Below are 22,741 nucleotides of genomic sequence, written 5' to 3' on the forward strand. Positions count from 1 at the left end.
CTCTTACACACAATTTTAGGCCCATCTTTTGGAATATTGGTTTTCCTGGATATAGCCACTATGTTCTGATCACTGCATCCAATGGGTACGGATACAGCTTTTGAACAAAGTTCTACAGTATTAGTAAAAATGTGATCAATACATGTGGATGATCTTGTTCTGTCGTGTTTGTAAACACTCTGGTAGGTTGATTAATAACCTGAACCAGATTACAGGCACTGGTTATAGTAAGAAGCTTCCTTTTGAGTGGACAGCTGGATGAAAACCAGTCAATATTCTGGTCGCTTATCAGTGAGACATAAAATGGAAAAGGGCAAACATAGCAATATATATTTTTCTAATACATTCAGCAGTCCAATAATCTCTGTGTGCGCTGCGTGGTTGAAGCTACGAACCCATAGGCTTGGCTCTCATCCCTTCCAAGCTTTTGGGAGGGAGGGTGGACTATTAGCCCGTCATAGTGTATGTAAGCAATGTCTCCATGCACTCTGACAGCTTTCAGGGCTGGTATAACTTCTTCCTCTTCTGGCACACAGCTCGTTGAGGAAGATATACGTTCCTCTCAAGTTCTTGCCTCTTTCCAGAAAAGCTACATTGTGCTTGAACCTCAGAAACTTGACCACTATCGGCTTGGACATGTCACCTGGGCCGGTGGTGGGTTTTACAGTCCTGTGGGCGCACTCCCCCTCAATCTTCCTATGGTCCATCTTCAGTTTCTCTGAGATCATTTCCCTTACTTTGTCCTCACTTTGACTCCGTCCAGGTCTCATGGAGATTCTGCAATTCCGTCCACAACCATGTTTTGCCTTGATTGTCCCTTGAGAGAATCTGATTTCTCTGTCATTGTTATAATGAATTCACATACAAAACTGATGTGCTCTCTAAATAACTGCTGTCTTCTTCCCGTTGTCCTGTTTAAACTCATCGAGCTGACCCTGGAGGAACTGTGAACTGTTCTTCAGGTCCTGGTCCTCTGGTCAGGTCGTCCATTCTTTTATTAGTTGACCTCACCAGTATTTGGACAAGACACTGCAGTTGTAACAACTGCTTGTAGAACTATTTTTGTAAGTTTAAAAGATCCTTCACCTGTGATAGACACCACTGTCCTCAACGGTACTCCCACCAGTTTTGGTCTTTCATGGTAACAACATAGGTTATGCTGTTACGCCTTGCAGTTCCAGACAGGGCAGGTCACAGGGAAGATTGAAAAAACAACAAACAGCAGGGGTCAGCCACAAGCCCGGGACAATCCGCAGTCCCAGCCACAATGGCTAACTGAGTCGCGGGCTGTGTTCAAGCTAGCTTGATAGGCAGCAAGCTAGCAATTTCTGGCATGGAATAGCCTTCATTTCTCAGAACAAGAATAGACTGACGAGTTTAAGAAGAAAGTTTTTTGTTTCTGGCCATTTTGAGCCTGTAATCGAACCCACAAATGCTGATGCTCCAGATACTCAACTAGTCTAAAGAAGGCCAGTTGTATTGCTTCTTTAATTAGAACAACAGTTTTCAGCTGTGCTAACATAATTGCAAAAGGGTTTTCTAATGATCAATTAGCCTTTTTAAAATAATAAACTTGGATTAGCTAACACAACATGCCATTGGAACACAGGAGTGATGGTTGCTGATAATGGGCCTCTGTACGCCTATGTAGATATTCCATAAAATATCTGCCATTTCCAGCTACAATGTTAATATTGTAAATGACTAGTGTCTATACTGTATTTCTGATCAATTTGATGTTATTATAATAGACAAAACATTTTCCTTTTCTTTCAAAAACAAGGACATTTCTAGGTGACCCCCAAACTTTTGAACGGTAGTGTTATATACACATTGATTCTTGAATATAAATGATGAATGCCTCATGAGCTTAGTTGAACTGTCGTACCCCACCAGAACCCAAAATATAAGCCTGGTTTACGCCGATGTTTGTAAACATTCTAAATGTAAACAATCAAAACCTCAAAACATGCCTTAAACTATCATTTTGATATTTTGGATGGTCAGTCCTTGCATCCACAGCTCTGTCTATGAATTTCAGTGGTAAAATTTCTCCAGGCCCATCCCTCAACATTTTACTAAAACTGAGGCAGGGTGTACACTTTGTTTAACTGCGGATCGTCACTTTAAGGTAAATGTTCGGACATCACTAATGTTGTTCCTTTTGTCTTCACAGATGAAATTAAAATCGAGCTTGAGAAGCAAAAGTAAGTTTCAACCCCTTTCCCTCTTTTGTATTTGGATTTCATGGGCAGGTGATTGGTTTTATGCACCTATTAAGCAGTCACCACTGTTATTAGTGCTTATTAAGTTTGTAATGTCCTGAGGCCTGCATGATTTAATCTGTATTACATTAACATTTTGCAGACGTTCTTATCCAGAGCAATTTACAGTGCATTAATATTAAGGTTATAGTTCCTGTTGTCATTTACCTTTCCTTTGGTCTGCAGAGATGGCACAGTGGTCCCGCCCCGAGCAAACTACATTGAGGCTGACAAATATGTGCTACCTTTTGAGCTTGCCTGCCAATCTAAGTCCCCACGCATTGTCAGCACCTCGTTGGACTGCTTACAGGTATGTAGTGATGGGGGAAGAAGTTACATTGGGATATTATTTTGGATGATACAATGCCTTCGGAAAGTATTCAGATCCCTTGTTAGGTTACAGCCTTATTCTAAAATTGATATAATAACCCCCCCCCCCCCCCCCCCCCCAATCTACACACAATACCCCATAATGACAAAGCAAAAACAGGTTTTCAGATGTTTTTTTGCTAATTTATAAAAAATAACTGAAATATGACATTTACATAAGTATTCAGACTCTTTACTCAGTACTTTGTTGAAGCACCTTTCGCAGCGATTACAGCCTCGAGTCTTCTTGGATATGACGCTACAAGCTTGGCACACCTATCTTTGGGGAGTTTCTCCCATTCTTCTCTGCACAGCCTCTCAAGCTCTGTCAGGTTGGATGGGGAGCGTTGCTGCACAGCTTTTTCAGGTCTCTCCAGAGATGTTCGATCGGGTTCAAGTCCGGTCTCTGGCTGGGTCTGAGGTCCTGAGCGCTCGAGCAGGTTTTCATCAAGGATCTCTCTGTACTTTGCTCCATTCATCTTTGCCTCGATCCTGACTAGTCTCCCAGTCCCTGCAGCTGAAAAATATATGATGCTGCCACCACCATGCTTCACCATAGGGATGGTGCCAGGTTTCCTCCAGACGTGACACTTGGCATTCAGGCCAAAGAGTTCAATCTTGGTTTCACCAGACCAGAGAATCTTGTTTCTCATGGTCTGAGAGTCTTTAGGTGCCTTTTGGCAAACTCCAAGCGGGCTGTCATGTGCCTTTTTACTTAGGAGTGGTTTCAGTCTGGCCACTCTACCATAAACACCTGATTGGTGGAGCGCTGCAGAGATGGTTGTCCTTCTGGAAGGTTCTCCCATCTCCACAGAGGAACTCTAGAGCTATGTCAGTGATCATTGGGTTCTTGGTCACCCACCTGACCAAGGCCCTTCTCCCCCGATTGCTCAGTTTGGTCGGGCGGCCAGCTCTAGGAAGAGTCTTGGTGTTTCCAAACTTCCTCCGTTTAAGAATGATGGAGTCCACTGTGTTCTTGGGGACCTTTTAATGCTGCAGAAATGTTTTTGGTACCCTTCCCCAGATCTGTGTCTCGGAGCTCTACGGACAATTCCTTCAACCTCATGGCTTGGTTTTTGCTCTAACATGCACTGTCAACTGTGGGACCTTTTTATATAGACAGGTGTGTGCCTTTCCAAATCATGTCCAATCATCAATTGAATTTACCACAGGTGGACTCCAATTAAGTTGTAGAATCATCTCAGTGATGATCAATGGAAACAGGATGCACCTGAGCTCAATTTCAAGTCTCATAGCAAAGGGTCTGAATACTTATGTAAATACATTTTTTTTTTTTTTTATACATTTGCAAACATTTCCAAAAACCTGTGCAGTATAATGTGTAGATTGCTGAGGATTTTTTTTATTTAATCAATTTTAGTGTAAGGCTGTAACTTAACAAAATGTAGAAAAAGTCAAGGGCTCTGAAGGCACTGTATATCGTATTGTATCATTTTGTCAATGTCACAATATTATTTTTGCGCTAGTTGGCTGTACCTGCATCAAAACTGCAGTATTTTTCCTTCACAGCTTGTTCTCCATCCTTTTAAAATATGGAGCCACTTTGTTTTCAGCACTTTTATTTCCATGACTCATCAAATATGTTTAACATGGATTCGCAATAAAACTACAGTATCGAATCGCAATACATATTATTTTTTTATTTAACTAGACAAGTCAGTTCAGAACAAATTCATGTTTACAATGACGGCCAAACCCTCCCCTAACCCGGACGACGCTGGGCTAATTGTGCGCCGCCCTATGGGACTCCTGATCACGGCCGGTTGTGATACAGCCTGGTTTCAAACCAGGGTCTGTTGTGACGCCTTTAGCACTGAGATGCAGTGCCTTAGACCACTGCGCCACTCGGGTCCCCAAATGTATATAGAATCGTGAGAATCGAAAATACATATCGTATTGGCACCAAAGTATCGTGATGATTTTGTATCGTCCCTGGCAATTCCCAGCTCTACAGGTCCTCAAGTTTACACATTAAAGTACACACACGCACATTTGTAATTGTGAGAGGGAGCTGGGACTCAATTGTGGGTGGAAGGTAATTGTAAGTCCCTACTTGTAAGTGCCACTGGGTGGAGAAGTTCAAATGTTTTTACCCTTGTTGTGTAATTCCTCTGAGTTGTGCCTCTAAATATCAGAGATGCATACATTCTCCGCAATCTCTTGTCTCTCCTTTCTCCCTCGTTGCAGAAGCTCATTGCGTATGGCCACATCACAGGCAACGCCCCTGACAGTAGTGCTCCAGGGAAGAGGCTCATCGACCGGCTGGTGGAGACCATCTGTAACTGTTTCCAGGGCCCACAGACAGACGAGGGGGTGCAGCTGCAAATCATTAAGGTGAGTCTGTCAGGGACTCCATTCATCTTAAACCTCTCCTTTATTTATAGCTACATATTTATACCGATGTACCATATATAGCCTAGTTGCCTCTCAGGACAAATTGCTGCCCATTATTTCCCACCTCCCATTCCCCACTGTTATACTACAGGTATATCCGGTGGCAAATCTGTCTTTTATGGCTGTACAGTAGGCGTGATGCATAACCAGAGCTCATTTAAGTTACACATAGTGGAACTCCAAAGTTGAGGGTCCAAAGTCTGTCTTGTTCATACAAGCCACCAGTATTGTCACTGTTGATAACAGGTTTTATTGGACTGACCAGTCTTCCTACCATATTTGAACATCTATAATTCACAAAGGTAGTGCAAGACAGGATTTTCTTCTATTTCCCCTGACTGTTCTGACCCCCGCTGTTCTCCTCCAGGCTCTCCTGACTGCAGTGACCTCCCCTCACATTGAGATCCACGAGGGGACTGTTCTACTGACTGTGCGTACCTGTTACAACATCTACCTGGCCAGCCGCAACCTCATCAACCAGACCACCGCCAAGGCCACACTCACACAGATGCTCAATGTGATCTTCACCCGCATGGAGACACAGGCAGTCAGTATACTGTCCAGATCAGCCCAGTTCACTCTCATATTTACTTGTTCATACATGCAGTCATCTAAACAAAGTGCTCGACTCCGTCTTAGACCCTGGTCTGTATCCTCTTAAAGCAAGCTGATTGAGTAACTCCGTCTTAGACCCTGGTCTGTGTCCTCTTAAAGCAAGCTGATTGAGTAATGGAGATGAAAAAACATCTTGATTGACTGGAAATGGAGACCAATAATTTCTCCATAAGTGTATTTGTCAGTGTGTTAACTGTCTGATTGTTTCCTGGCTGACTTGTTCATTGGCTGTTATTCACATGCTGTTTGGCGTTCTGACTAGTTTTATTGATCATGACCTGTCTGTCCATCTCCCTGCATCTATACAGGCTCTGGAGTCTCACGAACAGGAGAAGGATAGACTGTGTTTGCCCCATCAGAACCCTTCCACTTCCCCTGGGCGGATGTGCGGTTCCCCCCGGTCAGACCACACCCTAGACTTAAGCGGGACGCCCTCTCCTGCGGCCAGCACCCCAGACCTCCATACCATGCCCCTGGCCCCAGACACACCCTCCATCAATGGCCAACCAGATGAGTGCAAGACTGAGGAGGATGTGGCTGTTACAGAGGAGAAAAGGGAGGAGACACCACCTCCAGGTATTGGCTTTGAGTATATTTATACATAGCATCGATCATATGCTTCTATTGCATGACATTTCTGAAGCATACATCATCCTCATTCATTTGACACATGTTCTTTTCTCATCAATAGTTTTTGAGGATCCAGTTTCAGAGACCCCAACAACAGTAAAACAGCCAGTCGAGGAAGGGCATGAGGTGGGGCAGGGGGAGAAATCAGAAGTAGGAGAGGAGGAGAAACCAGAAGTCGATTCAAAGCCAACAGAGCAACCAACGAGTGAGGTGGTAGAGGAAGTGGCTCCAGCACCTGAACCAGAGCCACAGCCCCAGACCGCACCAGGTTAGTCATTGGTTGTAACCGTAGGTGGTGTGATTGGACAGAGTTTGTTAATCGGGGCTTGTCTTGGTCTATCATTTACACACCTGTATCTGACTGGACTTTTCCACCTCTCCACACAGAAGGGGATCATCTCCCTGAGCAGACAGAGGTGGCGCCCCCTAGACCCAGGACAGATACGAACCAAATGAACGGCATTATGGATGACCGTGGTTCAGTGTCCTCTACAGACATCCTGGTGAGTTAGCTCTTATCCGTGGAATGAGGATGGGTCACATCAAAGGTTTTATGGGAGAAAACAGTGATTTGTGATTATTTTTGCCCCTATGCATTATACATAGTTTTGGTAGTTTAGTTATATATTGACAATTGCGTTGTATAGTTTAAGCCTGTTCTGTTTAGTTATTTGCTCTCTGTCTTTAGGATGCGGAGTCTATGCAGGGTGGCCAGAACACTGCTCGTTTCTCCCACATTCTGCAGAAAGACGCCTTCCTAGTCTTCCGCTCCCTCTGCAAGCTCTCCATGAAGCCCCTGGCAGACGGACCCCCTGACCCAAAGTGAGACATGATCCACTAGTCCTTCAGCCCAAGTTTCCCCTCTGTTCAAACGCACAACTCCTCCCTTGTTCTCATCACCTAATCCAACTCCAAGTTTCTCCTGGCTTTCTCTACACAATACTATATACAGTGCCTTCAGAAAGTATTAACACCCCTGGACTTTTTTCACATGTTGTTATAAAGTGGGATTCAAATTAATTTAATTGTCTTTTTTTGTCAATGATTGACACAAAATACTCATGTCAAAGTGGAAGAAAAATATTTTTTTTAAATAAAACACTATCTTGACTAGATAAGTATGTCAACCCTACTAAAAGGTGAATTTGTCTCCCAGTGTCTGTTGGAAAGCAGACTGAACCAGGTTTTCCTCAGGATTTTGCCTGTGCTTAACTCTATTTTGTTTATTTTTATCCCCCCAAAAAACTCCATAGTCCTTGCCGATGACGAGCATACCCATAACATCATGCTTGAAAATATGAAGTGTTACTCATTGAAGCGTTGTTGGATTTGCCCCAAACATAACGCTTTGTATTCATGGACAAATATGGGACATATTTATCAGTTTTACTTTAGTGCCTTGTTGCAAACATGATGCATGTTTTGAAATATTTGTATTCTGTACAGGCTTCCTTCTTTTGACTCTGTCATTTAGGTTAGTATTGTGGAGTAACTACAATGTTGTTGATCCATCCTCAGTTTTCTCCTATCACAGCCATTAAATTCTGTAACTGTTTTAAAGTCATCATTGGCCTCATGGTGAAATCCCTGAGCGGTTTCCTTCCTCTCCGACAACTGAGTTAGGAAGAACGCCTGTATCTTTGTAGTGACTGGGTGTATTGATACACCATCCAAAGTGTAGTTAATAACTTCACCATGCACAAAGGGATATTCAATGTCTGCTTTTATTATTTTTACTGATCTACCAATAGGTGCCCTTCTTTGCGAGGCATTGGAAAACCTCCCTGGTCTTTGTGGTTGAATCTGTGTTTGAAATATACTGTTCAACTGAGGGACCTAACAGATCATTGTATGTGTGGGGTATAGAGATGTGGTAGTCATTCAAAAATCATGTTAAACACTATTATTGCACACCGAGTGAGTCCATGTGACGTATTAAGCACATTTTTACTCCTGATCTTATTTAGCCTTGCCATAACAAAGGGGTTGAATAGTTATGACTCATTTTGTTTTTTCATTTGTAAACATTTCTGAAAACATAATTCCACTTCGACCTCATGAGGTATTGTGTGTAGGCCAGTGACAAAACATTTAACTTGAATCCATTTTAAATTCAGGCTGTAACAACAAAATGTGGACAAAGTCAAAGGGTGTGAATAGTTTCTCAGGGCACTGTAAATAGCTTCCACTTGGTATATAGACTGTTTTAAAGATCAGTATACCCAGGTTAGCTGGATGTTTTACATTCGTGACTGGGCTTCTTCAGTTACTGTAATCTAAAACCCTAAAGCTGGGAGTCTGAATAGGCAAATGAAAGCTGAGCCTGATCACTGCATCCAAACATATTCGACAGTGACGTGCTATAATTTAAACCTAAATAACTATATTGTAGTAAGGCTATAAACTGTACAAGTATTTCATATACTAAACTGTTGAATATTCATTTACACTTCCCACAATCTCCCTTTCTTTGGCTCTTCCCCATGTCCTTGTCATCTCTCCTTTTCCCTCTTCATTGCCTTTTCCCGTCTCTCTCTTCTCCCCGTCTAACTCCTTCTCTGTCCCCTTACTCTCTCCCCTTCTCCTCAGGTCTCATGAGCTGCGCTCCAAAGTGGTGTCTCTGCAGCTGCTGCTGTCTGTGCTCCAGGGGGCAGGGCCCGTCTTCCGCACCCACGAGATGTTTGTCAATGCCATCAAGCAGTACCTGTGTGTGGCCCTCTCCAAAAACGGGGTGTCCTCTGTGCCCGAGGTGTTTGAGCTCTCCCTCGCCATCTTCCTCACCCTGCTCTCCCACTTTAAAGTCCACCTCAAGATGCAGATCGAGGTTCGGGATACAGGATTTATATATTTTATCTGTGATTTTGAGTCTTTTATACTCAATTCAAAATAGGCAACAGAATGGAAAATAAAAATGAATGATGAAACTACCACTTTTAATTCCCTCACTCCCACCCTCACTGTCTCTACCTCTCCCAGGTGTTTTTCAGGGAGATTTTCCTGACCATCCTGGAAACATCATCCAGCTCCTTTGAACACAAGTGGATGGTTATTCAGACCCTCACACGGATATGTGCAGGTAAAAACACACACAAGCCTGATGGACACATTTAGTGTGCATTGCTGTTTATGTACACTACCATTCAAAAGTTTGTGGTCACCTAGAAATGTCTTTGTTTTTGAAAGAAAAGCACATTTTTTGTTCATTAAAATAACATCAAATTGATCAGAAGTACAGTGTAGACATTGTTAATGTTGTAAATGACTATTGTAGCTGGAAATGGCCGTTTTTTAAATTGAATATCTACATAGGCGTACGGAGGCCCATTATCAGCAACCATCACTCCTGTGTTCCAATGGCACGTTCTGTTAGCTAATCCAAGTTTATTATTTTAAAAAGGCTAATTGATCATTAGAAAACCCTTTTGCAATTATGTTGGCACAGCTGAAAACTGTTGTTCTGATTTTAAAAAAGCAATAAAACTGGCCTTCTTTAGACTAGTTGAGTATCTGGAGCATCAGCATTTGTGAGTTAGATTTACAGGCTCAAAATGTACACCACTGTGTACTACTCCCTTCACAGAACAGAGAGAACTGGCTCTAACCAGAATAGAAAGAGGAGTGGGAGTCCCCGGTGCACAACTGAGCAAAAGGACAAGTACATTAGAGTGTCTAGTTTGAGAAACAGACGCCTCACAAGTCCTCAACTGGCAGCTTCATTAAATAGTACCCGCAAAACACCAGTCTCAACGTCAACAGTGAAGAGGCGACTCCGGGAAGCTGGCATTTTAGGCAGAGTTGCTAAGAAAAAGCCATATCTCAGACTGGCCAATAAAAAGAAAATATTAAGATGGGCAAAAGAACACAGACACTGGACAGAGGAAGATTGGAAAAAAGTGTCTAAGTTTGAGGTGTTCGGATCACAAAGAAGAACATTTGTGAGACTCAGAAAAAATTAAAAGATGCTGGAGGAGTGCTTGACGCCATCTGTCAAGCATGGTGGAGGCAATGTGATGGTCTGGGGGTGCTTTGGTGCTGGTAAAGTGGGAGATTTGTACAGTGTAAAAGGGATCTTGAAGAAGGAAGGCTATCACTCCATTTTGCAATGCCATTACATACCCTGTTGACGGCGCTTAGTTGGAGCCAATTTCCTCCTACAACAGGACAATGACCCAAAGCACAGCTCCAAACTATGCAATAACTATTTAGGGAAGAAGCAATCAGCTAGTATTCTGTCTATAATGGAGTGGCCAGCACAGTCACCGGATCTCAACACGATTGAGCTGTTGTGGGAGCAGCTTGACCATATGGTATGTAAGAAGTGCCCATCAAGCCAATCCAACTTGTGGGAGGTGCTTCAGGATGCATGGGCGGAAATCTCTTCAGATTACCTCAACAAATTGACAACTAGAATGCCAAAGGTCTGCAAGGCTGTAATTGCTGCAAATGAAGGATTCTTTGACGAAAGCCAAGTTTGAAGGACACAATTATTATTTCAATTAAAAATGATTATTTCTAACCTTGTCAACGTCTTGACTATATTTCCTATTCATTTTGCAACTCATTTCATGTATGTTTTCATGGAAAACAAGGACATATCTAAGTGACCCCAAACTTTTGAACGGTAATATACATATACCAACAAAAAATTATTCTATCACCCATCTTCAAACCCTTCACCCCCAGATGCTCAGTGTGTGGTGGATATCTACGTAAACTACGACTGTGACCTGAACGCTGCAAACATCTTTGAGCGGCTGGTGAACGATCTATCTAAGATTGCCATGGGGAGGAGTGGCCAGGAGCTGGGGATGACCCCTCTACAGGTTACCTCAAATATGTTGACATCATGCTTGGATTTTGTCTGTCGTTTAGCTGTTTCTCTGGCGTAGGAAGTATTTTTGAGCTCTGTAAATGATGTGACAGACCGGTTAACATGAGACATATTGCAGGAGCTGAGTCTGCGTAAGAAGGGTCTGGAGTGTTTGGTGTCCATTCTGAAATGCATGGTGGAGTGGAGCAGAGACATGTATGTCAACCCCAACCTGCAGGCCAACCTCGGTGAGTGTAATGAGCAGTGTGTGTGTCTAGCAGGGATTCCGTTAGGAAAATGTTGTGCCAGACAAATGACTGGGAAGATTTAAATTTATCGGACATTGTGAAATTTGCATTGGGTGCGTAACTCAGGACATCCGTCCGCACCATCAATAAACGAGGGATATTGACCAAATGAGCCACATTTTACGTGTCCTTAAAAACAGCCTTTAACAAATAATAAAAACACTACCTTGTGTTTCGATGTGTAGCATATGCAAAAATGTATAGCCTATTGTTTTTTACTTTACTAAAAATATTGTCCACTTCACGGTTCAGCTTGGAGATTTGAGCACTAAATGCATCAGGGCATTGCATGTATAAGCTATAAAGATAAGCATTATATTGTTAGATTATATGAGTTACTCTGGTAGGCTTAAAACATTCAACCTCAAGTTCAACTGTCGGAGTCAGTTCTTCATAGTCCTGCAGTACAAAAGGCTAATAGCCACATCACACCTTCACAAATGTTTCTAAACTTTATTAGATTCGTATCAAAAGTAAGTCAAGCCGTTGTTTATAGGGAAAATACAAGCAGGATATTATATTGCGGCAAACGCAACATTACAGTATGAACTTAATTTGTTAAAAGAAAAAGACCCAACAGAATGAAACAAAACACTTTCAAACTGGTTTAAACATTCACCAAAGTTTTGAACACGCTATATTGCAGCAATTACCAAGAAAGCCTAGTGCCTACCGTACCCAACAATTTTCTGCAATAAGCTAATGATATTTATATTACAACAGGCCTACTTATCTCAAATTAAATACGGAGGACACAGACAGTTCGAACTTAATTTAGCCAACGAAAATATATCAACTGAATGGAAAAAAAAATCCCTTTTGCATATTTAAAGAAATGGTTTAGATTAATACATGGGCCTACAATAATAACAATGATATGATATACAACAATTATGAAACAAATAATTATAAATATTAGGGAAAACAATTAAAATAAAGTTTAAAAAATGCATCCTACCTGAATAGCGAGTTGTACAGTAGCCTGCATTTGGCCGCACCAATGTTCTTCTCATATTTGTCCACTACAATATTAAAACTTGACCTTATGGAGGACATTCCCCTTTTAGGCTTTTCACTGTTGGCATACTATCTTACTTTCATTAGGCCTCCATCTTGAAAATCAACAGTACCCAAGGCTGTGTGTCTAGCTGCACCTCTCAGCCTCAACAGTGTGTATCTTGACCCTGCTGTTTGTCTGTGTGTGACCCAGGCCAGGAGCGGCCGTCAGATGGTGAGGGTCCGGAGCTGAAGCTTCCTGACCACCTGGCGTCTCGTAGAGACAGCGTCAGTTCTCTGGACTCCACCATGTCATCTAGTGTCCAGTCCTCCCAGCCTGACCACCCAGAACAGTATGAGGTCATCAAACAACAGAAGGATGTCATCGAGCACGGCATTGAGCTGTGAGTCTCACACTCTTTGTCCTTCCCTTTGACTTTATTTATTTTACTCGGTTTATATACAGTATCAGTCTGGGAGGTAGTGTTAATTTCGTCAACAATAACTGACGAAAAATATTCGTCAACCACCTATTTTTCCTGACGAAAGCTAATGACGATACTGAGACGAGATACCATGAAAAAAACTGTCACAAATGAGTTTTCATTTTAGGTGATGTAGTTGTGGAAAAAGTACCCAATTGTCGTACTTGAGTAAAAGTAAAGATACCTTAATAGAAAATGACTCAAGTAAAAGTGAAAATCACCCGGTAAAAAACGACTTGAGTAAAAGTATTTGGTTTTAAATATACTTAAGTATCAAAAGTAAAAGTACACATTTTTTTATTCCTTATATTAAGCAAAGCAGACGGCCACATTTTGCTAGTTTTAATTTATTTACGGACAGCCAGGGGCACGCTCCAACATTCAGACATAATTTACAAACAAAACATGTTTTTAGTGAGTCCGCCAGATCAGAGGCAGCAGGGATGACCAGGGATGTTCTCTTGATAAGTGTGTGAATTAGACCATTTCCTGTCCTGCTAAACATTCAAAATGTAACTAATACTTTTGGGTGTCAGGGAAATTGTATGGAGTAAAAAGTACATAATTTTCTTTAGGAATGTAGTAAAGTAAAAGTTGTCAAATATATTAATAGTAAAGTACAGATACCCCAAAAAACTACTTAAGTAGTACTTTAAAGTATTTTTACTTAAGTACTTTATACCACTGCAAAAATGTGACTAGACGAGAATTCCACATGAGACTAATGTACGTTCAATTTGACATGAAGCTCCTTTTCATCAGTTTTGTCCAATTATATGCGGAATATTTAATGCAATCCTCTTATTGGCAGATTTAACGTGTTTAAGTTGCGCGGTCTTATTGAACTGATCTGCCTGACTCCCACACAGCTCCCGGGCGGTCACATCTGTCACTCGCTCTCTTTTGAAATTGATACACAGCATGGACACTTCAATTGTAACCTACCTCAACTAGAAACAATTATGTTTACTCTCTTACTTTCACATAGGCTATTTTTGCTTTGATCACATAAGCTCTATTTTTCCGTCTGTGCTGTTTTTCATCTGTTTTGCCACACTCGCGGTCGGCCAGTGCAGTTGTATTTTCCCCCGATTTGAGATGTTAGTGCTATTTGCTGAATATCAGTATCACATTAATAATTCTGACATTGTTGGAAAGCGTATATTCTCACATTTTTAAGGGAATCACTGTTATTTACCCTCATTGCAAGGTTATGATTGGGGGAAAAAGCGCTGTATGCCTAAATTTTCATCTGTAGCCAAGGCTTTGTAGCCTATATGGTAAATCATGGCTGGCATTGGTTACAATCTACTACAATAGCAGTGTGTCAGCTATATGAGGGGATAGTAGGCCTAGTTGAACCAGGCTATCTTAATGTGTACATGATGGAAGTTAAATATGAATTATTTCATGGGGGAAAATACTGACTAATGTGACAAAAATGACTGACTAGTCGACTGATATAACTAAAACTAAGGATGAAATGACTAACATATGACTAAGACTAAAAGGTATTTTAGTAAAGACTATAAGAATAAATCTAAAATGGCTGCCAAAATTAACACTGCCTATCTAGTTATACAGTATATCTGTAGTAGCCATAGATTATTTGTCTCCATCTCTCAAGTTTCAACAAAAAGCCCAAGCGAGGTGTCCAGTTCTTACAAGACCAAGGCATGCTGGGAAACACAGCAGAGGACATTGCCCAGTTTCTGCACCAAGAGGAGCGCCTGGACACAGTGAGCACCTCATCACAACCTTGTATCACTGTACAAACATGAAGGACTTTGATTTAGTAGCCTCTCTAGAGAGTATGCAACAACAGGAAGTTATTGTAATGTGTTCGGACTCGAGTTTGTACGAGAAAAGGTTGTCATTGTAGATGCCAGATCTTCATTGTAAATGCCAGGTTGTCATTGTAAATTAGAATTAGTTCTACCTTACATGGTTATATTTATATAAAATACATAAATTAAAAGGTTTGTTAGTTTCCTATCTCTGGCACAGCTCTTCATCATTTCCCCATCTCTCCTTTCTCTTCTCTTTAGACCCAGGTGGGGGAATACCTGGGGGAGAACGTGCGTTTCAACAAGGAGGTGATGTACAGCTATGTGGACCAGCTGGACTTCTGTGGCCGGGACTTTGTCTCTGCTCTGAGGGCTTTCCTGGAGGGCTTCCGGCTCCCAGGAGAGGCCCAGAAAATTGACAGGCTCATGGAGAAGTTCGCTGCCCGATATCTGGAGTGTAACCAGGGGTAAGGGAGACATGTCAGTGACTGTTTGCTACCTGCAGGGGGAGGAGTTGAGTTTGCATACGCGCTCTGGAAACATGTCATCGAGAACATCCTCAATTATAGATACTGCGTGGACGTGTAGCCTCTTTGAATATTCATTATGTAATGTCCAGTGGTTTACTGATGCACCACCTTGTTACCTCAACTGACCCTAACCTCTTGCCCCTGCAGACAGACTGAGTTTGCCAGTGCAGACACGGCCTACGTCTTGGCCTACTCCATCATCATGCTCACCACCGACCTGCACAGTCCACAGGTCAGAACACCAACCAATCAGTTTATTTAGCCTGTTCATCTATCCATACACCCACTTCCAGTTATTTGTATTCGCTGTTGTTCCCCACCGTTATTTGACCTGTACAGGTGAAGAACAAAATGACCAAGGAGCAGTACATCAAAATGAACCGTGGAATCAATGACAGTAAGGACCTGCCTGAGGAGTACCTGTCCTCCATATACGATGAGATCGCTGGCAAGAAGATCGCCATGAAGGACAGCAAGGAGCACACTATCACACCCAAGACTAGCAAGCACAGTAAGTAGAGATAACAGGGATATGACAAACCAGAGCCAGATATATTTAGAGTTGGGACAACTTTTAGAACTGGGAATATTGTTCTCATTCAAGGCATTCACTGATGAAGCATTGTTTAAGTATTCCCAATGTTATTAGCATTGAGCGTGGGAAATGCCCTTTACAAGTTAAGTATTATTAATTTTAATGGTGAGCCTACATGTCTGCCATAGAATGTTGTAGTATCATGTAAATGCATCAGAATTCAGAAACATCAATTTCCTAACGCTCTAAATATATGGCTCTGTAACAGACAATCTAAAACTGTATGTATTATACATCAACTGAACCCCTACACCACCCAGCTTAGTGGGAATTGTAAGCCTGACAAGTTACCGTGAAGAGTATGTTTTGGTCATGTGATAATCTAGGCACTCTCTTTCTTTTCAGGTGTAGCCACTGAGAAGCAGCGTCGTCTGCTATATAACGTGGAGATGGAACAGATGGCCAAGACAGCCAAGGCCCTGATGGAGGCTGTGAGCCACGCCCAGGCTCCCTTCTTCAGCGCCACCCACCTGGAACACGTCCGGCCCATGTTTAAGGTACTGCAGAGCAGAGCCACCCTCGCAATGACTATGTCCTCCATAGCTCAGTTGGTAGAGCATGGTGCTTGCAACACCCGGATAGTGGGTTCAATTCCCGGGACCACCCATAAGTAAAATGTATGCACGCATGACTGCAAGTTTCTTTGGATAAAAGAATGGACTAAATGGCATATAGTATCATTAGGACTACTGCACCACCATCTGCAGTGGCTGGGATGGGTAATGCTTGTGAATGTATGCCAGAGGGTGGCTGTATGACCAATGCTCTTCGCGGAGGGAAAGGATTCAAGTGTGTGCTCTGCGTGTGTGTTGCAGTTGGCGTGGACCCCTCTCCTGGCAGCCTTCAGCGTGGGGCTGCAGGACTGTGATGACCAGGAGGTGGCCTCTCTGTGTCTGGAGGGGATCCGCTGTGCCATCAGGATCACCTGTATCTTCAGTATGCTGGTCAGAGGCCACAGCAAAATAATTGAATGTATCATCCCCTTTCAAAACCCTTTACTATCCGTGGACTATGATTCATTTTGTTAACCCCCTCCATTCTATGCTCAACATGAACTTGAAACTCCTAGAAAAGCCTGTTTTGTCTGTTTCTTTGAATGACTCGTCTGTCTGTGTCTTCGCGGCGCTGTGCAGTTGGAGAGGGATGCTTATGTCCAAGCCTTGGCTCGGTTCACCCTGCTCACAGCCAGCTCCAGCATCACTGAGATGAAGCAGAAGAACATTGACACCATCAAGACCCTTATCACTGTGGCCCACACAGACGGAAACTACCTGGGCAACTCTTGGCACGAGGTAGGTCAGGGCTTCTCCCATGTAGTCAACCTGGCTTTCCCAACCCTGCCTCTCATCTCCTCTTCTGCGAGTCAGAAATCCACCCCATATATCTGTCTGTCTCTATGCAAACAAATCCAGTGGAAAGTGAGCATAGCACTTGAATTGGTAGAGACGTCATGAACAGAACATGGAGGCTGACCTCTAACCCTTGGCCTGTGTTTCTCTGTGCAGATCCTGCGGTGTATCAGCCAGCTGGAGTTGGCCCAGCTGATTGGCACGGGGGTGAAGACACGCTACATCTCTGGAGTGGTCCGGGACAGTCAGACCGGCATCAAGGGTTTCCCAATCGGGGGAGAGGAGTTCATGCCCCTGGGACTGGGTAGGTCACACAGGGCTTTGAAAATCAGGGACAGTTAGTGTGTGAAGATGTGGTCCTCTAAAGGGTGTCCACCAACTCTGCCCAGAGTGGGTGAAAACGCACTTTGGTGATGAAATTTTACCAAGACAAGTATGAATATTCATGCTCTAAATTGTTCAGTGGGGTCTTTCTCTAACAAATCATTAAAGGAAAACTTTTTAAAGAATTGGAATTTCAAATAAAAATAAAGCGTATATACTAAAATATGAAAATACTATATTTCGTGTCTCAAAATCGATATCCTTCTTACCTCCTATATTGTTTTATATCCTGTGGATTCAAGAATAAAGATGACGAGTTCAAACTGGGGAAGTGAGCCAGCCAGTCAGCCAGTGGCCTTAATTCTTGCACAGAATCCATCCTAGCTGGCGCGATGCAATTTGACTGATTTTTGACCAATTTATTTTCTCTGGTCTCCATTGATTTAGTCACCCTAATTCTGGCCATCCTACAAGGGTTAAAAACTCCAATAACTTTTGAACGGATTATGATGGAGACATGAGGTTTGGACCATTGGTTTTCTTAGAGGATTATCTACCCAACATATCATTTTACCCGTTGGTCAAAGATGCATTTTTGATTGGACACCCTATCCTCTGTAGCTTAGTTGGTAGAGCATGGAGCTTGCAATGACAGTATAGTGGGTTCGATTCCCGGGACCACCCGTGTGTAAAATATATGCACGCTTGACTGTAAGTCACTTTGGATTAAAGTGTTGGCTAAATGGCATAATATGTTAAATGGTGTGTCTGGAATGGGTTTTCTGTTGCAGGGACCCTGGTGGGAGGTCCAGACAGGAGGCAGATGGCTCATATCCAGGAGTCAGTGGGAGAGACCAGCTCTCAGAGCGTGGTGGTGGCTGTAGACAGGTGAGAGATACATGTTCAACGTACATCCATGGCTGCAGACATCTGTTCTTTGTAATTTATGTCCATGTGATTTCTGGAAGTACATGTCTTGTAAATCTGACCTGTGTTTGTTGTTTGCAGGATCTTCACTGGTTCCACAAGGCTGGATGGAAATGCAGTTGGTAAGTGGATCTGTGCGTTTCGCCACGTGTGTGTATATCTGACTGGCAATGCGTGCGTTTACTGATTGTGTCCTTTTCCTAGTGGACTTTGTGCGGTGGTTATGTGCGGTCTCCATGGATGAACTGGCCTCTACTCACCAGCCGAGGATGTTCAGTCTGCAGAAGATAGTAGAGATCTCCTACTACAACATGAACCGCATCCGTCTGCAGTGGTCACGCATCTGGCAGGTCATCGGAGACCACTTCAACAAGGTGAGCTCCTATCTTCAGTAAGGAAGGTGTCCTGGAACCAGATTAAGCATATTCCTGGACTAAAAAAACACTTTAAATTGAGATTGTCCATTGAGAATTGTTAGTCCAGCAGTAGTCTAAATCTATTAATCTAACCTGATTATGCAGAGACTTAGTCTATCAAGGGCTCCAGACTAACATTTTCCACTGGCTGTAATGGTGCTACTATCTTTTTCAGTTGGTGGCACCAGCCAATGATTTGGTCTGGTCACACCATTTAGTTTTTTCTGCGGCGTTACACAACATACATTTTTCTAAATCACCGTAGAAAGTCATTCACAGTGCTTCAGACAGTGTAATAGACTACTGAGAAGGTAGGCTATTCAATAAATACGTTGTTTCATCTAACATGTTCAAGCAGGAATGCATGATTAAAGATGTTGATGTGCAACCTAATCCAGTGATTGTCATGAATTGTGGGTTGACAATAGGCTATTGTTATATTTTACTGTTAAAATAGGCCTCCAGAATTTCCAGAATTGTGTTGATCAATAGAGATTCATCTTTATGTGCACTAATATCATAGGCTAATTCACCACATCAGGAAGTGAAAACTCAAAGCACATTAGCTAGATCAGGAACACTAAATATAATACCTACTGCTAGTAATCATGTATTCATCTAAGTCCAATGAATGTCCTAAAAAGACTTTGCAGTTGTAGCTTGCTACCTTATGCACTCGCATTGGCCGACGAGCACTTCGTATCTTAAAGCCAAATCAAATATCTTGGTTGTAAAATAGTTGCTGTTGAACTCTATTAAAGAGATGACGAATACAAATGATATCCACAGAAAGTTGAGAACAACAGTAGTTGCCTCCAAAGCTATGTATTTTCCCGCAGTTGAATTTTGAAAAGTTCTACAATCAGAAGCCTTTTTTCTCTATCCTGGAGCCCACATTGGGGGAGAGGGAGAGAGAGTGGCTCGCTCATCACAGCAGCAGGCCCCAGGGAAACGGGCCTAGGGGCAGGGCAGAAACTTTCATTACAGGAATCATGAGGAGAATGCACTATACTGGTTTTCGACACCCCAAAAAATAGGAAGTTTTGAAACTTGAGTGTGGTGACCATGCAATGAATGTTCAGCTCACACTGATGTGACAAGTACGTTTTTACTTTCACAGCCAGTCAAAAGGGTCGCAAAAACAAAAAGTATTGTGCCCTGCTATGTACTGACTGTGCGTCTGCTCCTCCACCAGGTGGGCTGCAACCCCAACGAGGACGTGGCCATCTTTGCCGTGGACTCTCTGAGGCAGCTGTCCATGAAGTTCCTGGAGAAAGGAGAGCTGGCTAACTTCCGCTTCCAGAAGGACTTCCTCCGGCCATTTGAACACATCGTGAAGAAGAACAGGTAGAGACTGGACCAGAGGGAAGGGAGATAGGAAAATATGAGAGGAGTAGAAGGAGAGATGCAGAGGTGATTTGGAACAATCTAGGGGATATGACGTGGAAAAACCCTGCCAGCACAGAACCAAATCCAGCCTACACACTCGCCACAAATGCTTGACTCTTTGTCCCTCTCTTTCTTTCCTCCACAGATCTCCCACTATCAGGGACATGGTGATCCGCTGTGTGGCCCAGATGGTCAACTCCCAGGCAGCCAACATCCGCTCCGGCTGGAAGAACATCTTCTCTGTGTTCCACCAGGCCGCCTCGGATCACGACGAGAACATTGTGGAGCTGGCCTTCCAGACTACTGGCCACATAGTCAGTGAGTACCGACACGTTAGGACTGGGGCTCAACCATAATTTTGTCTCAAAGGGCATGGCCAGCTCGGGAGAGAAATGGACTGCTGTATAGTAATTCTCCTTTCTCTTCTCCAGTGAACACGTTTCAGCAGCACTTTGCAGCAGCCATAGACTCCTTCCAGGATGCAGTGAAGTGTCTGTCTGAGTTTGTGTGCAACGCTGCCTTCCCTGACACCAGTATGGAGGCCATCCGGCTCATACGCCACTGTGCTAAATATGTGGCTGAACGGCCGCAGGTAGGCATCCCACAGAATTCCAAAGCACATCCCAAACCTAGATCACAAAGTGCTTTCTAATCAAGCCTGCAACCGAACAGCATTTTGGAGTGGATTCTTTATTTGCATCATGGTTAAGTACATGATGGTGCCAGTCCATCAGGATAATGTTCCTCTGATGGGTCTTCCCTGTCTGTCCCCAGGCTCTGCGGGAGTACACCAGTGATGACATGAACGTGGCCCCAGGGGACCGGGTGTGGGTGAGAGGCTGGTTCCCCATCCTCTTTGAGCTGTCCTGCATCATCAACCGCTGCAAGCTGGACATCAGGACAAGGTAAGGAATCTAACCCTTAGCTCACCCTACATGTGTAGAGGCACCACAAATGTAATGCTTTGAGCCCAATAGGCATTCATGTACGCTTGACGTGTGTGTCTTTCTGTCACAGGGGTCTGACTGTGATGTTTGAGATTATGAAGAGCTATGGACACACCTTTGAAAAGCACTGGTGGCACGACCTTTTCCGCATCGTCTTCCGCATCTTCGACAATATGAAGCTCCCTGAGCAGCAGACGGAGGTGAGAGGCTGTAGGGATTGTCATTGGTTCCACTGTAGGACTGTTTTGAGTAGGCATTTCTGTAATTAACACTAGCTTTTGCACCGGTCACTCACTCAACCTCGTGATTTGTTGTGTTGCTCGTCTGTGTGTATTTTGTGTCTTGTGATTTATTGTAGAAGCATGAGTGGATGACCACGACCTGTAACCACGCCCTGTACGCCATTTGTGACGTCTTCACCCAGTTCTATGAGCCTCTCAGTGAAGTCCTGCTGGCTGACATCTTCACTCAGCTGCAGTGGTGTGTCAGACAAGGTGGGTTCTATACTCCCCACAGAGAGAGGGGGGAAAAGAGAGCAGCTGACTCATACAGTCACACACCATAGAGAGGGGACAAAACAGCAGCTGACTCACACACACACACACACACTTAATTCAATTCAAGCTGTATTCACTGTAATATTCTTTGAAACATTTACCAGGAATTTGAAGTTGGGTGACGTAATGGTGAATGACACCACTATTTTCTCTCCACTACCCCAGATAATGAGCAGTTGGCCCGGTCAGGGACTAACTGCCTAGAGAACCTGGTCATCCTGAATGGGGAGAAGTTTAGCCCAGAGGTGTGGAACGTCACCTGCTCCTGTATGCTGGACATCTTCCAGACCACCAGCCCACACGTGTGAGTTCTGCTGCCGGCCTGTCTGTCACCCTGTTTTCACTTTTGCAATCCATCACCATAAACAGGCATCCAACAGTAATTCTCAATGTGTTTTATTTGCACACATAAACAGAAAACGCACTGTTATAGTAAGAAATTCTGATCTTGTATTTGCGTTGCATTACAAGAACAAGTCTGATGTCAGATGTTGTAGTCATGAGCAGAACATTCAGCAGGCCATGGTAAGTCATGGACACAGGAAACCCTTCCTCCAATAGACCACATGACTGATGATGTGCACATTCTATTTTCTCCTCTCTACAGCCTGTTGACATGGCGACCAGCTGGTCAGGAAGAGGAAGCTGGTGATGGGAAACATATGGTGGGCAAACAATACATTTATGAAGCTTCAGACAGTCAAATTAAAGCTTTTGAGCCTGACTATAGACACACATGAGTATATGGCAGTGATTTGACTTTTGAAAATAAATATCTTGCCGTTTGTTCGTGTCATGAGTTGTTTTCTCTCACAAACATACTACAGGATGTAGATTTTGACACCCAATCCCAGAGCAGCTATGACAGAGCCCTGTCAGAGAGAGGAGGTCAGAGCCAAATGTCCACTGCCAGCGATGAGACCTGGAAGGGTAAACCCCATGCCAGTATGCAACGAATTACAGAAACCTTTTGACCTTCTCACCTCAATTCACATTTCTATCTTTATACATACCTCATCCTCCTCCTT

General features: G+C 43.2%; 1 protein-coding gene across 3 annotated transcripts in view; it reads left to right on the top strand.

Annotated features, from left to right (window-relative positions):
- LOC120059355 (brefeldin A-inhibited guanine nucleotide-exchange protein 2-like) overlaps positions 1-22,741 on the top strand; it is a 35,945-nt gene that overhangs the window by 9,982 nt on the left and 3,222 nt on the right. For 2 of the 3 annotated variants that reach the window (XM_039008353.1, XM_039008351.1), the window contains exons 2-34: positions 2,177-2,207; positions 2,451-2,574; positions 4,842-4,988; positions 5,416-5,595; positions 5,972-6,239; positions 6,355-6,561; positions 6,681-6,796; positions 6,982-7,115; positions 8,883-9,117; positions 9,270-9,369; positions 10,977-11,116; positions 11,243-11,351; positions 12,622-12,811; positions 14,520-14,631; positions 14,941-15,146; positions 15,357-15,441; positions 15,549-15,720; positions 16,150-16,301; positions 16,620-16,748; positions 16,938-17,096; positions 17,310-17,457; positions 18,269-18,365; positions 18,486-18,526; positions 18,609-18,778; positions 20,016-20,167; positions 20,355-20,527; positions 20,641-20,801; positions 20,984-21,114; positions 21,227-21,356; positions 21,515-21,650; positions 21,879-22,017; positions 22,321-22,378; positions 22,541-22,658. In XM_039008353.1, coding sequence (XP_038864281.1) covers positions 2,177-2,207; positions 2,451-2,574; positions 4,842-4,988; positions 5,416-5,595; positions 5,972-6,239; positions 6,355-6,561; positions 6,681-6,796; positions 6,982-7,115; positions 8,883-9,117; positions 9,270-9,369; positions 10,977-11,116; positions 11,243-11,351; positions 12,622-12,811; positions 14,520-14,631; positions 14,941-15,146; positions 15,357-15,441; positions 15,549-15,720; positions 16,150-16,301; positions 16,620-16,748; positions 16,938-17,096; positions 17,310-17,457; positions 18,269-18,365; positions 18,486-18,526; positions 18,609-18,778; positions 20,016-20,167; positions 20,355-20,527; positions 20,641-20,801; positions 20,984-21,114; positions 21,227-21,356; positions 21,515-21,650; positions 21,879-22,017; positions 22,321-22,378; positions 22,541-22,658 — 4,650 coding nt within the window. The remainder of the gene's footprint in view (positions 1-2,176; positions 2,208-2,450; positions 2,575-4,841; positions 4,989-5,415; positions 5,596-5,971; positions 6,240-6,354; positions 6,562-6,680; positions 6,797-6,981; positions 7,116-8,882; positions 9,118-9,269; positions 9,370-10,976; positions 11,117-11,242; positions 11,352-12,621; positions 12,812-14,519; positions 14,632-14,940; positions 15,147-15,356; positions 15,442-15,548; positions 15,721-16,149; positions 16,302-16,619; positions 16,749-16,937; positions 17,097-17,309; positions 17,458-18,268; positions 18,366-18,485; positions 18,527-18,608; positions 18,779-20,015; positions 20,168-20,354; positions 20,528-20,640; positions 20,802-20,983; positions 21,115-21,226; positions 21,357-21,514; positions 21,651-21,878; positions 22,018-22,320; positions 22,379-22,540; positions 22,659-22,741) is intronic. The other variant, XM_039008352.1, reaches the window with a different exon arrangement.

This window comes from Salvelinus namaycush, chromosome 14 (genome assembly GCF_016432855.1).
Source record: "Salvelinus namaycush isolate Seneca chromosome 14, SaNama_1.0, whole genome shotgun sequence".
Taxonomy (NCBI): Eukaryota; Metazoa; Chordata; class Actinopteri; order Salmoniformes; family Salmonidae; genus Salvelinus; species Salvelinus namaycush.